General features: G+C 40.2%; 5 protein-coding genes across 6 annotated transcripts; 2 read left to right on the top strand and 3 right to left on the bottom strand.

Annotated features, from left to right (window-relative positions):
• Positions 1-1309: 1309 nt before the first annotated feature.
• fdxacb1 (ferredoxin-fold anticodon binding domain containing 1) lies at positions 1310-4770 on the bottom strand. Its single transcript, XM_034200054.1, has 5 exons — positions 4288-4770; positions 3448-3604; positions 3154-3357; positions 2894-3052; positions 1310-2785 (listed from the first exon to the last, which is right to left on the bottom strand). Exons 1-5 carry the CDS (start codon positions 4457-4459, stop codon positions 1558-1560), a joined length of 1920 nt encoding a protein of 639 aa, XP_034055945.1. The 5' UTR covers positions 4460-4770; the 3' UTR covers positions 1310-1557.
• Positions 4771-4797: 27 nt separating this feature from the next.
• si:dkey-71l1.1 (uncharacterized protein LOC569883 homolog) lies at positions 4798-8867 on the top strand. The gene is made up of 11 exons (XM_034200008.1): positions 4798-4857; positions 4961-5154; positions 5753-5952; positions 6084-6151; positions 6262-6354; positions 6487-6588; positions 6686-6791; positions 7135-7257; positions 7383-7459; positions 7545-7647; positions 7748-8867. The coding sequence occupies exons 3-11, from the start codon at positions 5769-5771 to the stop codon at positions 7885-7887; spliced, it is 996 nt and encodes a 331-aa protein (XP_034055899.1). The 5' UTR covers positions 4798-4857; positions 4961-5154; positions 5753-5768; the 3' UTR covers positions 7888-8867.
• Positions 8868-9491: 624 nt separating this feature from the next.
• Positions 9492-16873, bottom strand: bicdl2 (BICD family like cargo adaptor 2). 2 transcript variants are annotated; one of them, XM_034199992.1, is made up of 10 exons: positions 16745-16873; positions 15625-16124; positions 14441-14656; positions 14062-14178; positions 13380-13526; positions 13030-13176; positions 12782-12856; positions 10424-10506; positions 10210-10324; positions 9492-10089 (listed from the first exon to the last, which is right to left on the bottom strand). In XM_034199992.1, the coding sequence occupies exons 2-10, from the start codon at positions 15868-15870 to the stop codon at positions 9922-9924; spliced, it is 1314 nt and encodes a 437-aa protein (XP_034055883.1). In that variant the 5' UTR covers positions 15871-16124; positions 16745-16873; the 3' UTR covers positions 9492-9921. The 2 variants fall into 2 exon arrangements, with proteins under 2 accessions (XP_034055883.1, XP_034055888.1); XM_034199997.1 differs by lacking the exon at positions 13030-13176.
• Positions 16874-16994: 121 nt separating this feature from the next.
• mia (MIA SH3 domain containing) lies at positions 16995-18668 on the top strand. The gene is made up of 4 exons (XM_034201071.1): positions 16995-17496; positions 17640-17773; positions 17883-17993; positions 18082-18668. Exons 1-4 carry the CDS (start codon positions 17379-17381, stop codon positions 18103-18105), a joined length of 387 nt encoding a protein of 128 aa, XP_034056962.1. The 5' UTR covers positions 16995-17378; the 3' UTR covers positions 18106-18668.
• A 14-nt stretch (positions 18669-18682) lies between these two features.
• LOC117536264 (alpha-crystallin A chain-like) lies at positions 18683-20604 on the bottom strand. The gene is made up of 3 exons (XM_034201061.1): positions 20355-20604; positions 19906-20028; positions 18683-19819 (listed from the first exon to the last, which is right to left on the bottom strand). The coding sequence occupies exons 1-3, from the start codon at positions 20532-20534 to the stop codon at positions 19628-19630; spliced, it is 495 nt and encodes a 164-aa protein (XP_034056952.1). The 5' UTR covers positions 20535-20604; the 3' UTR covers positions 18683-19627.
• Positions 20605-20635: the final 31 nt, after the last annotated feature.

Below are 20635 nucleotides of genomic sequence, written 5' to 3'. Positions count from 1 at the left end.
AAAGTCAGATACTTCTTACTTTGTTTGTTAAAGGTGTCATTTTATCTTCAAATTTTACGTGCGTCTTTCAAGTCTGTCATTAGTGTTACTCATTGCATAGCCCTAGGGGTGAACATTTGAATGGGAAAATGTATTGTATGGAAGAGTTAAACGATTTTGATATTGACTGAAGCCATATTTGGTCTGACACATTGCAGCCATTTTGTGAAAATGGTAGTGTTTTCTCCAAATTGTCACTGGCGTTACCGTCACTGGTGTTACTCTTCTTACTGGTAACACGTAACACCAGTGACATTCCTATACAAATAAGCTTTGTATAAAGTATAAAAAAAATAAAAATATTTTAAGCTCCACTTGTTGTGTATTCATCAAGTTAAGAGTTAGTTATTGCTATTTAACAGGTTTTAGATGTTTTTAGAAGGAATATATTTCAGCAGATTTGTATCACCCAGATTCCACATTTTCTCTAGTTTGTGCACACAAACGCATTTTACTCTGGGCTCAGCAGGTGAAAAGCTAAAGAGGGGCTTCCATTTGTTGGAAGACCAGGTGTTGGTGCTGCCGGATTTGGCACCCCCACTATAACTTTGTCCAAGATAGTCGTACTGTCACCAAAATCACACTCTAGTTTGTGCACACAAAAGTGCTAGTGGAGCACGCTCGTGGACTGTTAGCGCCGGAGCCTCGCATCCCCACTGCGGAGTGCATAATTGCGCCGCATTTGCGAATTAGATGAATTGCGCCGCATTTGCGCATAAAATGAGGCCCCCTCCGCAAGATGAGGCCCCATGCAGTCTGCGTGATCTGCGTGTAGGGAGGGGCGGGCCTGCCCACCAGTGTTGGTTGTTTCCATCTCATTTGAGAAGGTTTTCCATTTCCATGATGGGAAATATATCGGTCAATAGAGAGAAATTAAATCATTTATTTTGTTCTTCCGCTTAGAAAACTAGACGAAACGTCCAATAATTTACTACCATTGTTCTTATTACATTTCATGTATAAGTACTTTGAATGAACTAACACAAGTAACAATAAGTCACTTGGTCCTATTTGACTTTACAATCCCTGGGTAGTTACTTGGAAAGTACTACTAATGTAGTAAAATACAGTGTCAGCTGGCCATCATATTGCGCATACAATAAAAAGTACATTTAAGGCTTTATAATATACCATAGTGAAAGGGGAGATTTTTTCAGTGAGGATATTTGCTTTTGAAACCCTTTGTACATTTTGCTGGTAATACTGCTAATGTAAAATTCAGTATCATTTTAAATACAGAACTTTAATTTGTAATAGAGTTCTTTAACACTGTGGTGTTTCAGGCTGGGTTATTTCAACCACTATACCATTTATTCTCAACAATAGACCAAACATGTTAAGCACAAAGACACACACACTTCCACATCACATTGCATACAGACTATAGCATGAAATGCCTCAACTACTGTAAACACTTAACTACAGTTTTGCAGATAATTCAAAGCAGACATGCAATGATAACATCTGTAAGTAAAAAGCGGGAGGTTAATACACCATCTCTGTAGATATCAAATGTTGCTACCTGATGGTGACTTGCAACCGAGAGGTAAGAAAGGTTTCCAGGTCTTTATGGAAGTGGAGGGCTTGTGTGTGTGACAGAGCATGTGTGTATGAGTGGTAGATGAGTCTGTAGCAGTAACTGGTCTGACTCAGGTCAGGATGTGAGAACGTGTCGATGAGCTTAACTTGCTCCACGGTCCCATGACTGGCCTCTCGTATCACAGCGTGGAACTTCCTCTCATCCCACGTCGGCCCTGTCCAGAAGCTGATGTCAAAGCTGAACGGTTCGGGGTACAGGGAGAATGGTTGAAAAGGTTTCCCTGGCGAAGGACAGAGTTCAAAGTGTTGTATAAAGCGGGGGTCATGTGACCACAGAAGCCGCCAGTCAGGGAGTGAAAATAGGAGCACGGCAAGGAGGTCCAAATTTAGGGAAACAGTGACGCACTCATCACTTATGTTGTTATCACCTTCATCGCTTGCAAATACCCTGCCAACCAAACCCATAGGCTGTGCTATTAGACGCAGGCCTCTCTGTTCTGTGACTAGGGAAACACCGTAGGGTGCGAGCAGCTCTTCCAGCCTCTGTCCAAGCAATTTCATTGGCTCACGTTCTGAAGGGAAAATCCCTCTGAGGAGAAGCTCGTGAAAGGCTGGCGGGGCCCAAAGGTTGACAGGCACGTTCTTGAAAACCAGGCCGCTAAGGCCAAATAACAAGCTGGTGACACCATTACTGACCCCAAATGGCCCCTCCTTCTTATGTCCTTCAACACTTGTATTATTCCCCTCATTCTCCCCATGCCTCCCTGCATTGTTAATCAACTTTTTAGTGAGAAGCTCTTCCATGTGAGGAAGCAGTGATGGACGCAGCACATAAAGACAACTCTCGCTTTCAGGATCAACCAGAGAGCATGCAGACATTAAGCTCTCAGCTTCTTTGATCCTCACTTTATCTGAGGTAGCACACGTGGCCGGCAGAGTGTCCGTGTGTCCATGACTATCCAAAACCGGATCTTTCTCTATGTTTTTAGAGGTATGAGCATCACAGTTCTGGTGTTTCTGAAGCAGATGGATCCAGCAGCAGTCTGTGCTTTTGAAGTCTGGGCAAGACGCCTGCAGCTGTTCTGCTGTGAGGAGGAAGGGAACGGTTTCTGTCGTCATAGAGATGGACCACTTATCTGCCAGTCCTTTGAGAAGAAAATCTTGCACCATCCTGACAGGGTGAACAGAACCTGAGCAAAGCAATCCCCTGATGAACGAGAAGAGACAGTAGTAAGCATGTGGTTATATCATTTTTCTTTTGGTTGCCATGGTGGCTTCTTACTGATGGAGCATGAGAGTCTCTGCGTCAATGTACCTGAATATGTAATCGCTGAGCTCAGCTGTTATGTTGTACTCCACTCTGTGTCTTTCAACTGCCTCTTCAACCTGAAGTGTCTGAGCAGGGCTGAAAGGGAGGCTTCGAGTGAACACGTGGAGCAAACCTTTCTCCACATGAAAGCCCTTATCCTGGCTCCTGTACAACAAAACACCAGCATTAGAGACGGTATGCAAATACACAGGGACACAAAGGGCCATTTCTATTTATACACCGCAACACTCACCTTTACTCCTTACCTGTATCCGGTGCACTTGTAGCTCTGGTATTTGTCACTTTCAAAAGAGTGGACATGACTGAGGATTAGATGTGCCTCTGCTGCCATGGCAACCACCTGCCAGCTGTTGTGCCACTCTCTCTTCGGGTGGTCTGCTGGTGTCCCGCCCTGTCCGTTGCATAAGGAAACATGAACCTCCCCGTCTTCAGACAACAGCTGAACACAACTGGAGGCACAGGAAAACAAGTATTCAGTATGTCATCATGGAAAACAGCCATTGTAAACTTCTTTAATTTATAAAAGAGTGCAGTCATACCTGAGGAAGAAGTTTTTGAGAAGTTCTCTGTTCTTTTTCACCCCACTCTTTCTACCGCAGTGAGGGAAATTGAACACTACACGATCAAATTCACGGCCTTGAAGAGAGGCACATTCTGCAAGCTTCGTGCAGTCCACCCCGAAAATCAACTCTCCACCTAATCAACAAAATGTGATATACAAATCAACAAAATCAGTGGTGGGTCAAGTAATCAGATCTTTTACTCAAGTAAAAGTAGTAATACAGAGTAGAAATACGCTATAATAGTCCTGCATTTAAAATGTTTGGTAAAAAATATACTTTAAAAACAATGCAACTAAGTACGCCATGTGTATTATATGTTTAATCATATTTCATTTTTGTTATTTTTGATTCATACTATAACTACATGTTTATTCTTATTGTAGCTTATATTATTTTATTTGTATTCTTATTATCCCATGTTTACTATCTATGTTTCTGTCTAATTCTGTTGCTGCTATGACAACCGAATTTCACTACGTGCATCAATAAAGGTCCCTCTTAAAATAATTGTTACTATTGATGAATTAGTCAGAGGATTTCCCTTATGGATCATCAACAAATTATAGATTGAATGACAAAACCAATGTTTGAAGTTAAATATAAGATAATTTCAATATGTAACCTGTTGTTAAGAGCGAGGACTCGGATGTGAGCTAACCGTCCTCTGACTGCACACAGTAAAGTGTAGTTAAAAGTAGCAGTACATGTCAAAAATACTCAAGTACAGTACAAGTACTTAAGTGTGTGAGGTAGCCTATGTGTGTAGTAACTGTCCACCACTACAAACAACTATGTACAAACAGTACTCTCATGTACCTGAGTCCTGGACGGTCTGGATGTTGGTGGCAGCGCCTTCATGCCGCAGTGCCTCGTCCTGATGCTGCAGGCAAGTGGCCGTGATGTTGGTCTCAGAGTATAGCTGGCTCACAGAGGCAGAAAACGAGAAATTCCCTTCTCCAACCAGCAATATGTTCCGTGAAGAACACATGGCTAGTAAAAACTGAATAGGTAGGACACCCAAAAAGTAACTTACTAAAACTATTCCCTGAAGGATATGGCCGAAGGCGAAAGGAGAGAGAGACGAGCAACAGATGACCAGCTGTAGTCTCTTCTTCACCGACTATTATAATCGTTAAAACTACATATTTTAGTAGGTGACGTTCCTATCACGCGTCTTATGTAGTATCGGCTAAATAACTTGAATTACATTGATTGTAAGGTAATTGAAAACAGTTGGCCTTCTCCTACTCCACGGCGATGCAGCACATGAAATATCTTACCTGGAGCAGCTCGCGTTGAAAGCGGTGTCCCAGATACAGTGGTCCGACCAGAAACAACATTTAGGGAACGTTTGCCTAAAACCTCCAAACTTCATAACAACAAAACGTACGTATTTAAATATGAATAGATGGGTATAGTTGTTGTTTATACAATTGTAATAGAGTTTCCAGTCTTAACATGTAAATGTGAACGCGTAATTTATTTTCAGAGCAAACATTCGTGTTTTCAGAGGGACTGATTTGCAGGTTGGCGCATCACATCTGGGGAAGGGAGCTACTTGCTGCATCAGATGATCCCACTATGAATGATATTTTATAATATATAATTCAAACCAACTGACGGGTTCCGATGTGCACTTCTCAAATCGGTGTTGGATTTTAACGTCTCTCGATATAAACGGAAGTAGGTCACATTACTCACTAGTGCACAGATTTGAGTGTTGTTGCTGATGCTAAGGTCATGCTAGCTAACGGGATTGCTGCACCTGCTCATAATAATAACATCCTTGCATGATGCACATAGTAATGATCATTTTCACAACTAATGCTTTGCATGCAAGTCAGTCCAATTTAAAGATATAGCACAATACATTAAATGCTTATTATTAAATATATATGTTTTTTCTTAATCTTGATGACTGTGTCATTAACTTAACTCTGGTCTCTCTTAGTGTAGGTGTTAGTACAATGGGATACCTTGATGTTCCTATGCTCTATTTTGTCCAGAAAAGCTTATTTTCTTCCTTCAATTGTATTTCAATTGTGTATGGTTAATACTTTGCCTCTGTTCATATAGTCACTGGCTGAAGATAAATGTGACATTGCATCATCATTAATCTTTTTTAAAATACTGACACTTATATTACTGCATGTTCTTTGTCTTAAGTTTGTATTTAATAACAAGATGAGTTTGTTTCATTGAAAAAATATGTATGGAAGAAATCAGACAATAAATGAAGCGTAGTATATATATCTCTTATTTGTCTCTTTGCATCATGTAGGAAGTGTTGCACCCACATGGGCAGTGTGCTGGCTTTGTCTTCCGGTCCGGGCCATCAGAACTGGCCTTTCTCCACGGACCGCCCTCCTTCTCGCTGGGACGCACATCCTGCTCACTGGGACAGTCCTCCACGCTGGGAGAGGAGAGATGGACGCCTACCCAACCCGGGCAGCTTTCATTCTCTCCATAGAAGCTGCAAAGGTATGTCAAACTAAAATGAACCATCTGTAGAGTGCACACCATAGATAATAGACTAAACCAACCACGTGGTACAAAAACTAAGAAAAGCAGCAAAATAGTAATGTATTGAATCTGACTGTTTTTCTCCCTAGATGTATTCCCTCAACAGATTGAGGGAGTCAAGATGATCGTCAATAAAACTCTGAGCAGCTTCTTCAAGGTGACACATTCAGTTAAACTCATACAATTAATAAAGATAAGGGTGTAATTCTTACATCTGAAAATGTTATTATGCCGTATTATCAATTTACTGTATGTGTTTGCTTCCAGATTAGTCATGCTCTTCACCTCAGTGCTGTTAGTCCTTCCTACTATCGATTCCACGTTGAGCATCTTCAGTCTGATGATTACAGCAAGGACAAGGTCAAACATGAGTCATCACATATACAATATTTATCCATTACTCAATGCTTAATGTGCTTGTTGGTATATAAAAACAGACGAAGCTGCTGTTTTGTTGACTGGTTGCATTTGGATCCTTCCTCACATTTTTAGGATGCCCCAGCCTTGATCGGGGAGATGGACTCTTCTGGCAGTCTGAACGCTCACGCTCTGCTGAACCTCACGGAGCGAGTACGAGCCAGAACAGTGTTCCAGGTGGGATCATAATGTCTCTCCATCCATTATGTTTACGCTGTCAGTGCACTCGTCACTTTGAACAACATTTTTATTTGAATTGTTGATTGTGTTAAAGACCCAGCAGTCCCAGTTTGTGACGTGGCAGTTTGAAACTGAGTACAGAGGGAACGACTTCACTGCTGCTGTGACAGTAGCCAATCCGGACGTCCTCAGAGAGTCAGGTGAGAACAGACAGGTGGAAAGATAGGAATATCTTTTGATATGAGCTTACAGAAAACAGTAAATTCAGTCAATTGTTTCGTTTTTTTCTCAATTAAGCATCAAAATAATAGAGCTGCAATTATTAGTCAACTAATTGATAAGCTGAACTACGAAAATAAATAGGCCAACTATTTTGATGAGAAATTGATTGTTAAAGTCTTTCAAATATGGACATTTCCTGTTTTTTGTATAATCTGACATTTGATTGACGAAACAATGAATCAAATGAATTACAATAAATACATTACCTGGTTAATCTTTGTTTATCTAACTATTATATATCTGTGTGTTTCTCTTGGACAGTTATCCTTGTGGCACACTTCCTGCAGAGTGTGACTTCTGGGCTGGTTTTAGGAGGGGAGCTGGTTTACCATCGGGGTCGAGCAGAGGAAGGAGGAATTCTTACTTTAGCTGGACAGTACTCAAGTAAGATTTTGCGTTTCATTGTGAATCTGCCTCATGCAAATCGTTTAATACAGCCATTACCATTCGTATCTTTTTTCCTTGATTTGGCGGCAGTGTTTCACCTTTTTTCTCAAATCTTGATGTAGGACCAAACTGGGTGGCAACGCTAAATGCTGGGAAAGGAGGTGCCCATGCTAGTTACTATCACAGAGCCAACAAACAGGTACAGCAGATGCAAACTCTAATGTATAAACGCTCCATTTTCCCTTGGTGCATGGTGCAAATGTGCATGTGTTCGTGTTGACCAGATCCAAATCGGGGTGGAGTTTGAAGCCAGTACCAGGACGCAGGAGACCACGACCTCATTTGGATACCAGATGGAGCTCCCAGAGGCCAACATGGTGTTTCGAGGTAAATTTCTTTCTCCAACTTTGTCTTAAATCTCATGCTGAGTGAAAACTATTAACAAGCATAAATTATAAAATGAGACAATTTTCATGTGTGTGTCTAGGTATGATAAACAGTCGGTGCATAATTGGAGGCATATTGGAGAAGCGCCTGACCCCGCTACCTGCCACCCTGATTATGGGTGCCTTTGTAAATCACAGAGGAGACAAGTTACAAGTGGGCCTGGGCATCAACGTGGGATAATCCTCTCCTAGCGCCTGCTGGAGTTATAGCTCGCTGTCAGGGTATCCATCCAGAGACCTGCTTCAGAGGCTTGTTAAAACACTTGAACTACCCTGAGTATGGTGGATTGTCTTGGTGTTTAAACTTGCAAGCTACCTCTAAAAATGGAGGTGATGTTTCTGAAAAAGGTCATTTGAGGGCGTCAACAATTGTGACTTGGATGTGTAACCCTCCCAATGAAACCAAACTGGACACCTTCTGGACATAGAAGCAGAAAGGATGGGAGGCATACTGTACTGCAAACTGAAAATTACTAAAGTTTTATATTGTAAGTAGTCTTACGTAATGTACGTATATAGATTATATTGAAAGATAAATGTGATTTTACGTTTTAGCCCACTCACCATTATTTTTGTATACCTTACATTTTAGCTGACCATTTTCTAAAGAATCCAGTCCTACAGGAATCATATCTAGGGTACTTAATATAATTTCACAATCTCCATGTCTTGATTTTATTTCTGTTGTTTAACCCTAACCCTTATTCATCTTAAACCAAAGTGGTCAGCTGAAATGTAAAATGGATACAATTTTGCTAAAACGCCAGTGTGTTCTTTAAAACTGTGTGTATGGGTAAAATATTGTGTGTTTGCAGCATATAAAACTGTGTGAGGTACCACACATAAACAAACAGCCTGTTTACTGTAGGATAAGAGTTTCTGCTCCATAAACTAACCTCTAGTGGAGGGATGTGAGAGCAGCGCTGCACTGACTCTGTGGAGCCAGGACTGTACTGTATGTATATTATTGATGAAGGCATGTGGAAACACTGGCCTGTATACAAACTGCACTACTCACACTGCTTTGGGGATATTTCCAGTACTTTTTAAGCTATCAGAAATTATATTATTTATACATTGTGTAATATAAGCATAGAGAGATGTGGAAAGGAGAGACTGTCATTTTGACTTAATTTATTAAAAATGTTATTTCTATCAGAATATCTGTGTTTCTTCATTGCCCTAATATGTAATCGTTTCAGTTCTGTCCAACATTGTGGTTTAAAGCTCCACAAATTAATGTTTATTTGTGTTAACTATAGATGTAATGTCTACATGTAATAGGAAAGCAGTCATTCATAGTGACAAACCAACGTAAAATGAATACCTGACAAAAATTACCATCAGCATCAACTCACGTGCCTTTTAGCCTCATTTAGTTCAACGGTTTGATTCTATGTACAGAGTTTAGCATCCAGCAAGATAATGTGCCACATAATGTTGTCAGGATTTTTTTAACACAAAAACAAAGCTAAATATAGAGTTAATATTGGAAAACATTTTGGGTGTCAAGAAGCAAAAGAAACTCAAAATGAATCTCAATATTGGTCTATGTCTGCAAGATGTTCACCAAAACTGGCTTTTTTAACCTTTACATGTCTGGCTGGTCCGATTGCTTTGCCGCAAGGTGTTTTTCAGACAAAAATCTAAGCAAATGTTGTAATTTGATCAGTGGACAGTTTGTGTTTCTGCAACCAAGCAGACTGTACAGACATTAGCTTTAAGCTAGCTAGCAATGGATTCACCAACTGTGTGTTTGTATTCACTCTGACTGAGCTCTCCAGAAACTTTTTTGTATTTATTTCTCCAGTCTCTCTGCTGTTTCCTCTTCCCTCTTAATGTTTATGAAGCATACAAATCCCAGGTAGTTACAACTGTTTATGTCTAATCAGGTCTTTCCATTGAGTGTGTTTTCAATGGAAAGACATGATCTGTATAATAGCCTGTGTACTGTCTGAACACAAAGTCAGAGACCAAGGTTTAAAGAAGGCCTACGGTGACAAAACAACTTTACAGAGACTTGTTATTGGCTTTAAAATTTAATATGAAATCCTAAACTCTGAAATGACATACTGTACACATTCATATATACAAATATATATTCAAATAAGAGGTCTGTAAACATATCACTGGTTGGTGGTGATAACACATCCAGCTTCAGCGGGGAAGATAAAGGCTGACACTTGTCCGTCTAAATTGATGGCAGCTATCTTTGTTATTTTTCTTTAAAAAAGGAGAAGAATCCTTTCCCTCCTTCTCCCTTCAATCTCAAAGATTTGCTTCTTTGTAATCCCACTGCATTGTCTTTCTCTCGCACTCTTTCCCTCTGTCTCTCTTCCTCCCTTTGCTGCACCTGTTGATTAATCACCAGCCGCATGTCCTCCTGCAACAGGATGAGAGGTTTAGATTAAAAAAACTAAATTCTGCTTTTAAACTAAACTATTGTAACTTGTTGCAAAGACACATCATTTAGATGTATGTGTATCTCTGCACACAGACTCACCTGCCAGGCCTCCAGCTCTTGAGACAGCGCCACCTTGTGTTTAATGGTGTTGAGAAGCTGCTGCGTTAGCGATTCCTTTTCCTGACGCACCATGTCCAATTCACTTTCCAGGCAACTGCACATTGATAATAATAAAAAGCATAACATAACCACTGTGTGCTTTCTTGGAATAAGAGGGAATCAAATTGACAAATACGTCGTTGTGAAGCATTACCTGTAGCTTGGCTTTTCAGAGCTGCTTCTGAATGGCTCCATTTCCTGCCTCAAAGACTCCAACTCATCTCTTTGAGATTGCAGCTGCAAATTGTGACATTGAAATTGCATACATATGTTATTCATCATCATTTAAATACTCAGATTTCCATCATTTCTATACATTTTAAAGATCCCCTTAAGGAACGTTGTAGACCTCTGCATTGAAATATAATTATTGTCTGATATAGTTTTTCCACAAAAATATCAATAAACAAGTTAACAATTCTTAAATTTAATTTTAAACCTAATCTTTCTCTTTAATAAAAATCCAAAATCTATGATTATTCATAAAAGTAAAGTATGAACACAAGATGTCTCCTACTTCAATAACAAGTCCCTTTTTAGTGTATGTGATAAATAAGTATCAGTTGCTGAATCACACTTACATATCATTTGCATATATTATATATACAGTGGGGCAAAAAAGTATTTAGTCAGCCACCAATTGTGCAAGTTCTCCCACTTAAAAAGATGAGAGAGGCCTGTAATTTTCATCCTAGGTACACTTCAACTATGAGAGACAGAATGGGGGGAAAGAATCCAGGAAATCACATTGTAGGATTTTTAATGAATTAATTGGTAAATTCCTCGGTAAAATAAGTATTTGCTCACCTACAAACAAACAAGATTTCTGGCTCTCACAGACCTGTAACTTCTTCTTTAAGAGCCTCCTCTGTCCTCCACTTGTTAACTGTATTAATGGCACCTGTTTGAACTCGTTATCAGTATAAAAGACACCTGTCCACAACCTCAAACAGTCACACTCCAAACTCCACTATGGCCAAGACCAAAGAGCTTTCAAAGGACACCAGAAACAAAATTGTAGACCTGCACCAGGCTGGGAAGACTGAATCTGCAATAGGTAAGCAGCTTGGTGTGAAGAAATCAACTGTGGGAGCAATTATTAGAAAATGGAAGACATACAAGACCACTGATAATCTCCCTCGATATGGGGCTCCACGCAAGATCTCACCCCGTGGGGTCAAAATGATCACAAGAACGGTGAGCAAAAATCCCAGAACCACACGGGGGGACCTAGTCAATGACCTGCAGAGAGCTGGGACCAAAGTAACAAAGGCTACCATCAGTAACACACTACGCCGCCAGGGACTCAAATCCTGCAGTGTCAGACGTGTCCCCCTGCTTAAGCCAGTACATGTCCAGGCCCGTCTGAAGTTTGCTAGAGAGCATTTAGATGATCCAGAAGAGGATTGGGAGAATGTCATATGGTCATATGAAACCAAAATAGAACTTTTTGGTAAAAACTCAACTAGACGTGTTTGGAGGAGAAAGAATGCTGAGTTGCATCCAAAGAACACCATACCTACTGTGAAACATGGGGGGTGGAAACATCATGCTTTGGGGCTGTTTTTCTGCAAAGGGACCAGGACGACTGATCCGTGTAAAGGAAAGAATGAATAGGGCCATGTATCGTGAGATTTTGAGTGACAACCTCCTTCCATCAGCAAGGGCATTGAAGATGAAACGTGGCTGGGTCTTTCAGCATGACAATGATCCCAAACACACCGCCCGGGCAACGAAGGAGTGGCTTCGTAAGAAGCATTTCAAGGTCCTGGAGTGGCCTAGCCAGTTTCCAGATCTCAACCCCATAGAAAATCTTTGGAGGGAGTTGAAAGTCCGTGTTGCCCAGCGACAGCCCCAAAACATCACTGCTCTATAAGATCTGCATGGAGGAATGGGCCAAAAATACCAGCAACAGTGTGTGAAAACCTTGTGAAGACTTACAGAAAACGTTTGACCTCTGTCATTGCCAACAAAGGGTATATAACAAAGTATTGAGATGAACTTTTGTTATTGACCAAATACTTATTTTCCACCATAATTTGCAAATAAATTCTTTAAAAATCAGACAATGTGATTTCCTGGATTCTTTCCCCCATTTTGTCTCTCATAGTTGAAGTGTACCTAGGATGAAAATTACAGGCCTCTCTCATCTTTTTAAGTGGGAGAACTTGCACAATTGGTGGCTGACTAAATACTTTTTTGCCTCACTGTATTTGGCCACAACTCATCACAGAAATAGTCTTACATTTTACGTCTTTTATTTTTGAGTGGACTGTAGCATGATGGATGTGCATTCATTCTAACTTAAATATCAGTCACACTTGTCTGACTGTTATGTTGCTCGATTAGCTGTACATTCTAGACAAATATATTGCTATACATAGTAGCACGTATGTATGTATGTACACCCATTTCTAAACCAACCCATTAAGACTTCTGTATTGTATCTTCTCAGGTCAATCACCATGTGAAATTGGGTTATGAAAGGTGTATGTGTGGTTGATCAACAGACCTCCTCTTTGAGCGCTTGTATCTCTTCATCTCTTGCTTGTAGGACTGTGGAGTGAGCGAGAAGAGCCTCTTTGGCCTGGAAGGAGAGATAAAAACAACAGATAGAAAGCTCAGTAAGATTAGAACACTTATTATTGGTGTCAAGGCATTAGATGCAAATTTGGGTTTGAAGAGGTTCGGTTTTTGAAAAACCAGTAGGGATCAGTCTCTAACTATCATAAGAAGGTTTTTTTTTTTGTGTGTGTGTACCTGTGATTGCTGAATTTCACTATGCAGAGATAAAGGTTCTGTTTGTCTACTGTCCAGAAAGCTGTCTTCTCCCAGATTCAGACTGTTTTGCAGCAGGGAGCGATTCACGCTTCGTAACTCAAACACCACTCCCTGCTCCTGCTCTATCTACACACACACAGACACACAGATACAGTAAGAGACTGGTGCACGCACACACTTAAAGGTCAAGAACTTCAAACTAGGTGTCCCTTATGAATTCTGACAAGTAAATATCTCCTTGCAGCACATGATTTCACCTCCGGCTCCTTCAGCCTTCATCTTTTAACGCAAAATGTCATCTTAAATAACAGTCAGTCGTCCATCCTCACCTCTGCCTCTTTCTCTTTCAGATTTGTTTGTGTTTCTGACAGTCTGTCTCTCAGTCTCTCTCTCTCCATGCGGAGTCTATCGCTGTCCTCCTGTGAAGCTCTTAATTGAGCATCCATGTGCGAAAGCCGCTCCAGCAAAACTTTGTTCTGTATTGGGAAGAAGAAAAAGATTAACAAAATAAAAAATTACTGAATTAATGGTGCGATGACAGAGGTAAAAGAAAATGGTTATTATTAACACTAGTGACATTTTGACGCTATTAAATATGTAACATTAAAGTCCTCAAGGATGTTATATTTTAGTCTAAGAGAGAGAGAGAGAGAGAGAGATCTTGAGATCTGATTTCCACTTGACTTTTGAAAGACTGGTCTCCTTAAAGAATGACCTATGATTAGAATTCAAAACAGAACTTTTCGACATGATAAAATACCAAAACAATAACATTTGAGACAGCTACATGTTTGGCCTTCAAATGCCAATACTTAAAAACAGCTCTCATTACTTTCATGTTGTATTATCATTTCAGACTGTTTGGACATTTGAAATAATACTTTTTGGAACGGCCTACTATCGATTGAAGACAGCACAATGTGTTTATGACTGTCACACTCAAACCACCTCAGTTACTTCATCATTGATTTTCTTGTGCAATGTACATTCAAAAGTGACTGGTAGGTTTACCTCTGCTTGAATGTTCTCTATTTGTGTGAAGTTGATATTTCGGCTGAACGATGATTCATCCATCTCTTCTCTGATGGAACGAAGCTCAGTCCTTAAGGAGTGCTCCAGTGTAACCGCCTAAGTGGGTGGTAGATTAAAAAAAAGTTGAGAAATGTTTTTGTTACAATAAGAGACAAAGATGGGCCTCCATGAACCTGCTGGTCTGCATTTTTTTCTGTCTGCGTGACTGTGATGACATATGCAGACAATTCCCACACATACACACACTTACATTCTTTTAAATGTCACAGCATTAAAACATACTTGTCATGACTTCTTTTGTGGGTTAGCAGCTCATTAAGGCAGGGTAAAGGCTGCCTGTTTACTGATATAAACCCACCTCTGCTAGCTGCTCCACCAGGCGTTGGTTATGATTGGCTAACTGAGTCAGCTGCTCACTCTCGTCCCTTCGCCGGTCGCGCCCCTGGCTGTGATGTTGCTCCAGATTTGCCCTCAAAGCAGCTAAATCTGAAGTCAGCTCTGCCTCTCTCTGTCCAGACACCAGCTCATTCATCTCCAGCTTCCTGTGCAGAACATGCTTCTCCTGCTGTAAAGCCTGAGACAATAGAGAAAACATTAACTGGGATCAAGCAAGATAAATAATAATAATATACCTGGGTCATTTCATGTGATCTCTGCAATTGTGTGAGTTTCCAGGCAGTATAAGTGTTTAGAGACAACATGATTAGATGCTGGTTCTTGAAAAACAGAACTGATGTAACTAAACACATGTAGTGTTTAATTTAAACCTGATCTTTTCTTGCTGTGAAGTTTCAAAATATATTGGGTGGAAAAAGCCTGTTCTTTTTGCTTTATATCAGAGACAGATTTTTGCCTGTAGTGTAAATCTGTCCCTGAAACTGACAGCTAGATTTATACCTCTATATTGATGTAGTGTGTACCTGCAGCATGTGTCTTTAGTAACAGCCAAGAAACTTACAGAATACAAGCAGTGTGCAAAACAACAAATAAATAATACTACCATCGCTACTACCATTTTATATAATAATACGAATAACTAAATATAATTATCCATCCACAAACTTTTTCTCTGCTCTTCTACTCTTTTTGCTGTCCTCTGTCTAATAGTTTTGTGTCTATGTGGTATGTAAAGACAAAAGAATGCAAAAAATGTGACTTCAAATTATGGCCCCATCCTCTCTTTGTGACATGCCCTCTCTTGTTTTACTGCTCAAGAAAATACATTAGGGCGTTGTTAATATCTGCGTTTCAAAAAACTACATTTTAAATCCTAAGATTTTGTTTTCAGCACTGGTTGAATAGGATGTGAGAACTGTCATTTCCATTATCTGAGGAAGCATACATTAAACTTTGATCTTAATTATGTACAGACTTACAAGGCCGTCCACATGTATGATTGCTCTTACATCTAGACTTACTTAAATGTCATGCATGCTTCTCTATGTTAAAACATGTTTGTGCTCCTTTACTTCCCATCTCACAATAACTGTATAGTGTTTGCACAGTCACAGGAAACATTGCTTACAGCAGCTTTATCCTTACCTCCATCTCTCTCTCCCTCTGCTCCAGGGAGGCTGCCAGCTCCTCATTCTTCTCCAGTAAAGCCTGCCCCAGCTCTGCAGCTAGTATCAGATCCGTCTCTATCCCTCCTCCGTTGTCACTGCTGCCAAGACAGGATGTGGATGAGGGGAGAGCAAAGGAAAGTGAGACTGAGGACGATGAGGAGAGAGGGAAGAAGGAGTCCTCCAGGCTGGGGGACGGGAGGCTGCTTTTTCTAGGGGTGAACATTGTTGATAGCTGCAGTCTTGTGTTGTGGGTCTAGATAGAAATCATCGTCCCAGATATTGGACTTGTTATCACACAGGTGGCAGGTGGACCGCCATGATATTTTTCTTTCTGAAAAAACAGGAATCCTTTTTCTGTAACTTGATGATCGGGTCCAGAGAGGATTGAAGAGTTTGATTTTTCACTTTTGTAATCCAGATATGTCTGCTTCCAAGAGTCCTAATGATGTTCAAATCTTGTCTTCTTTGTTGATAAAACTATTGGAAAAAAAGTCCATTAATAGCACAGAAAACCTCAACAAACAGATGTATTGACGTCAACTGTGAAAATCAGGACATGCATGACCGTTTTAGTTGTTATCTAGTAATACAATCTCACATTGCCTTGAAGGAGGTCTTTTGTCTAACAGGTGCTTTTGTTACTCTGACCGAAATACCAGCTTCCCTGTAATCTTTGTTTCACTCCCCTCCCTAAATTCCAAAGGTAATGTGCTCCATGTCCTAAAAATATGTCTCTGAAGTAAGTCTCAGGTCTCTAAAGTCCTGGTGTTGCGTTGTTGATGTTTTACCCAAATTAACACTTGAAAATACATTGCCACCACAACATGATGACATCATTTTATCAATGTAAACTACATTTTGGTCACACTGTAGCTGCACTCTGAAGTTTTAGCCCCCCACGTGATTCGTCTTTAAATTTGATGTCACAATCTGGCATCTCACCTAAAGAACTACCTTGAAACCATGCTGTATTCCTGTTATACATAATTACAAAAGAACACTAATCGTATTTATCCTCTAAACATTAACCTTTTTCATCAAGAGATCTCTATTACCCTGTTCAACTCTGGAGGAAAAAAAATGTAAGTCTGTCTTACCTGACAGTTCCCGGCCAACTCACACCCAACAGGTATAGTCTTCCTGTTTGGTGAGTGTATGCGTGAGTGTTTGTGTGACTGTGTTTGGGAGTGTTTGCACAAGAGAGGCTCAGCTGGTTTCCTTGGCAGTGGAAACATACAGTATGTAAATACAGCCATTGGCTCCTCCTCCTCCTATTAGAAAGGTAAAGGAAGGGAACCAGGGAGAGGAATACTCTTTGGGACAAAGTAATATGTTTGTTGCAAAAATGTTCTGACATCTAGTGGCGGAACAACGAATGGAAAACACAGATTAACTCTGAGGAATGTGTTTCTACAAAGTTTTACACTCTGCTGTTTGAGCAAGGGTGACACAGGGTGAGGGGTGGAGAGAGGGGAAGGTCAGGACACAAGCAGGGGTCTGTCTAATCCAGCCCTCCTCCTCACCCTCATCCTGTTTACCTGCTTTTAGGGTTTGAAAGGAGCTCTGTGTGTGTTTGTGTAAGAGGTAAGGGGGTAGAGAGAGTAGAAAAAGGGACTGCCATCCATGTAACCTTCTTCTTTCTCAGAGACAGCAAACAGAACAGAAAGCCCACAAGCTTTTATTAAGCTTAAAACAAGACCATTGGATCAGTAGGTGAGTTCAAATACAGACATGGATTGCAAACTCTGGCTTGCTTTTTCAGTGTGGCTTTTGCTGCCCACCTCTGAAGCTGGAAGGCAGATGCCTAAACTCTCTGAAAAGAAACTCTGCGCTGACTCCGAATGCAGCCGTAAGTAGCACACTAACTTATTTTTGCTGATATTGACAGTCACACAACAGTACAGTAGGTAGAATGGTAATACACATGCTAAGCTTTCTTAATGTGCATTACAATATGACATTATATATATTTGTATATCTATTCCTGTACAGATCCTATCCTAATAGCTCGTGCAGTGCAGGACTATTACCCTGGAGACTGCAGATTCATCCCCATCAGACAGGGCCAGCTCATCTATGTTTATGCGATGCTAAGAGACAGAGGGAACCTCTTCTGGGCTGGCAGTGTAAGTTAAAAAAATGCTTTTGCTTTGACACAGCTCTAAACCAAAACACTTGTTGTGTCTTTGTTAAAGTCATACATGTCAAGTTTAAATCGAGTTGATCTGTTTTCAGGTACAAGACTCCTATTACGGACAGCAGGAGGCTCGCATTGGTCACTTCCCAAGCAGCGTAGTGGAGGAGACCCATCCCCTCATGCCAGCCAGCACCGAAGTCGAGACTACTGTAGGTTAACACACACTCATACAGTTTATACACACAAGTAAAGAATAAGTGATGCTTTCTTTTAATTCTGCCTCTCTTTTATTTTCAGAACTGGGACTTCTACTGTAACTAATGTTGCATTTACCAACAAAGAGAACAACATGGTAATAAACTTTGTATGTCCAAGACAAACATATGTTTTGATCTTACACAGATTGTTGATATGTAGTTTTGCTTATCCAAACTGTTGATATCCTGCACCTTAGAAGATATGAACAGCTCGGCACAACAACATATGATTCTAGATTGTGATCATAATGAAAATGTCAAAGCGCTATGAAGGGCTATTGCTGCTTAACGCTCTATATTTGACTTGTGTCTGTTTTACTCTCTGTAATACTCCATCGTTCTGATTGTATCTGTTTCGCATTTTTCTGATTCACGTAATTTGTGCTCCATTGTTTTTGATGTTTTCGCATCACAAAATATACCAATGTGACAACTGTCTAGAATCTAGATAATGTCTACAAAATATACGATGCTTTCTATATAATATTTGTATTATTAAAGGGGACTATATTGCAGTAGAGGACAAATGCATTGCACTGCAAATAAATGAATCATGATTCCGCTTCTCTCCAAATGTATTGTATGCATGTGTTGCCTTTCAAAAACAGACATTAAAAAAAGAACACAAAGCAGAGATGTGATTTTGAGTTTCAATATTTATTCTATTTGTTGTTTTCTGTGTTAATATGCCAGAGGGTTGGAGCCGAAATGAAGGAATTATCTGTAACTCTTGCATCTACATATGCACTCACTCTCACATACATCCACACACACACTTTCCTTAGCAGCTCAGAGGCAATGCTCCTCACCAGAAAAGGAGCCCAGTGATAAAATCTGTCCCCCTCCAAACATCAGTTTCTCCATAGTCCCCTTTTTTCCCTCCTGCTCATTCACACACGTCATCCTCTCAACGTGCACACACCTGGTCCCAAGTGTTTATTGAACACACTAAAAATGACTGCATATGCTTCCAGAGAACTCCCTCCTCCCTGAAACATACAGAAACCAACACTATTCTAAAATAATAAACAAAGCACAGTTTGCATCTTACGCATACCTACTCAGACAGTACTGTTTACTGTAAATGTAATACGTTTGACAATTTTTGTCTTTTATCATCTTCAGGACAATTTTGAAAAAGTATTGGAATTCCACTCCCTAAAATGTACTTTTGCAATTTCCACTAAAAGGGAGCTGCAGGGTTATATCCCATACAAACTATTTGTGTATCACTAAGCAGCACAGAGATTATATAACATTTGGAAATGCTAAAGGAAATTGCTTTACAAATATGATCATCACCCTTAATGTGTCTTGTACATACACAGAGGTGTATGTACATCTATGCAACACTTTGTCAAATATAGTCAATTAGCTTTTGTTTTAAAAGAACCGTTGTCTGGCAGAGTCATTAGAGTAGCAGCGACTTAGAATTAAAATAAGATTCAAAATAAATATAAGGCACTTGTCATCTAACCCTGTATCCCCTGCCTACTGCATAAGTGCACTATGAAACTACTGAAACAAGTTAGTTATAAAAACAGGCTGCACTTGGGGTTAATAGTAATGAGTAGCGTCACTCCGCTCTACATATTCTGTTTAGGTGCTCCATCTTCACAGGAAACAGGAATAGGGTGGTCAGGGCCGGAAGATGACCGAGGTGCAGTGATGGTGAGAATACCATCAAAGGACAGACTGGAGGTGACGTCGGCACCTGACACGCCAGCAGGAAGTCTGTACTTCCTCCGAAACTCTCTTGACACAAAGCCGTGGTCATCCTGGAAAACAAAATAACAGTAAATTGTCAACAAATAGATTTTTGTTTGACTATTTCTGTAGATCTCTATCTAAAAGTCCTTCTGACCTGTCTGCCCTCATGTTTGCCGTGTATAGTGATGGATCCGTCACTGACAATGACAGACAGCTCTTCAGGTGAGAAATGCTTCACATCCAGTAAAATGACATAGCGATCCTTTTCAATGCGCATCTATAAGACACAACAGCAGTTAGCTTGTATTCAAGCAGTGCAAGCCTCATAAACATACACAATTATACAGGGAACTAAAGAGGATTTTCTTCAGTGTCATATTTGACTATATAATGTAAAATCATAACAAATCTCATATTCTAAAGATGTATGTGCATTTAATACATCTACTGGCCCGTCACATCATTTTAAACTGCAGAACATTACTTATTGACATATAAGATGTTTTACGAGATATATTCGTCATATTTTTAAGGTTAGCATCCAAACTGTGGGTAATTCACATCAGAAAATGTAAATTCGGACACAGGATAATTTCACTTTACCTCACTGTATCCATTTTCGGGCCAGTTGAACCAGCGCATTGATGAAGGGCGCATCGAGTTGAAGGACCAGGGGAAGGGCCAGAAAAATGGCCAATCAGTGAGAGGTTCTGCCATGGAGTGATCAGAGAGTCGATGTTGGAAGGCCCTACGGTACCAGGGATACTGGATGGGGATATCCATGATGCAAAAAGTAAACGTTGGATAGGCAGACTCTTGGTTTGACTTGGTCCGAGATGGGTGCTGTTGTGCTCCCTTGCACCGCATTTATAGGCCTTTTTCTC

Source organism: Gymnodraco acuticeps, unplaced genomic scaffold, assembly GCF_902827175.1.
Source record: "Gymnodraco acuticeps unplaced genomic scaffold, fGymAcu1.1, whole genome shotgun sequence".
NCBI lineage: Eukaryota > Metazoa > Chordata > Actinopteri > Perciformes > Bathydraconidae > Gymnodraco > Gymnodraco acuticeps.
This window is presented reverse-complemented; position numbering and strand designations above follow the sequence as displayed.

Bases quoted from the DNA above. Each gene is read 5' to 3' on its own strand.
- fdxacb1 (XM_034200054.1), bottom strand. From the start codon at position 4,459: ATGTGTTCTTCACGGAACATATTGCTGGTTGGAGAAGGGAATTTCTCG. The intron at 3,605-4,287 runs GTACATGAGAGT...TTTGTTGATTAG, and splicing joins CCAGACCGTCCAGGACTCAG to GTGGAGAGTTGATTTTCGGG. The intron at 2,786-2,893 runs GTACATTGACGC...CTCGTTCATCAG, and splicing joins CTCAGCGATTACATATTCAG to GGGATTGCTTTGCTCAGGTT.
- si:dkey-71l1.1 (XM_034200008.1), top strand. From the start codon at position 5,769: ATGGGCAGTGTGCTGGCTTTGTCTTCCGGTCCGGGCCATCAGAACTGG. The intron at 5,953-6,083 runs GTATGTCAAACT...TTTTCTCCCTAG, and splicing joins TCTCCATAGAAGCTGCAAAG to ATGTATTCCCTCAACAGATT. The intron at 6,152-6,261 runs GTGACACATTCA...GTTTGCTTCCAG, and splicing joins CTCTGAGCAGCTTCTTCAAG to ATTAGTCATGCTCTTCACCT.
- bicdl2 (XM_034199992.1), bottom strand. From the start codon at position 15,870: ATGTTCACCCCTAGAAAAAGCAGCCTCCCGTCCCCCAGCCTGGAGGAC. The intron at 14,657-15,624 runs GTAAGGATAAAG...CTATTGTCTCAG, and splicing joins AGAGGGAGAGAGAGATGGAG to GCTTTACAGCAGGAGAAGCA. The intron at 12,857-13,029 runs GTACACACACAC...CTCTCCTTCCAG, and splicing joins GTGAAATTCAGCAATCACAG to GCCAAAGAGGCTCTTCTCGC.
- mia (XM_034201071.1), top strand. From the start codon at position 17,379: ATGGATTGCAAACTCTGGCTTGCTTTTTCAGTGTGGCTTTTGCTGCCC. The intron at 17,497-17,639 runs GTAAGTAGCACA...ATTCCTGTACAG, and splicing joins CGCTGACTCCGAATGCAGCC to ATCCTATCCTAATAGCTCGT. The intron at 17,994-18,081 runs GTAGGTTAACAC...TTTTATTTTCAG, and splicing joins GCACCGAAGTCGAGACTACT to AACTGGGACTTCTACTGTAA.
- LOC117536264 (XM_034201061.1), bottom strand. From the start codon at position 20,534: ATGGATATCCCCATCCAGTATCCCTGGTACCGTAGGGCCTTCCAACAT. The intron at 20,029-20,354 runs GTAAAGTGAAAT...TGTGTCTTATAG, and splicing joins CCGAAAATGGATACAGTGAG to ATGCGCATTGAAAAGGATCG. The intron at 19,820-19,905 runs GTCAGAAGGACT...TTTGTTTTCCAG, and splicing joins GCAAACATGAGGGCAGACAG to GATGACCACGGCTTTGTGTC.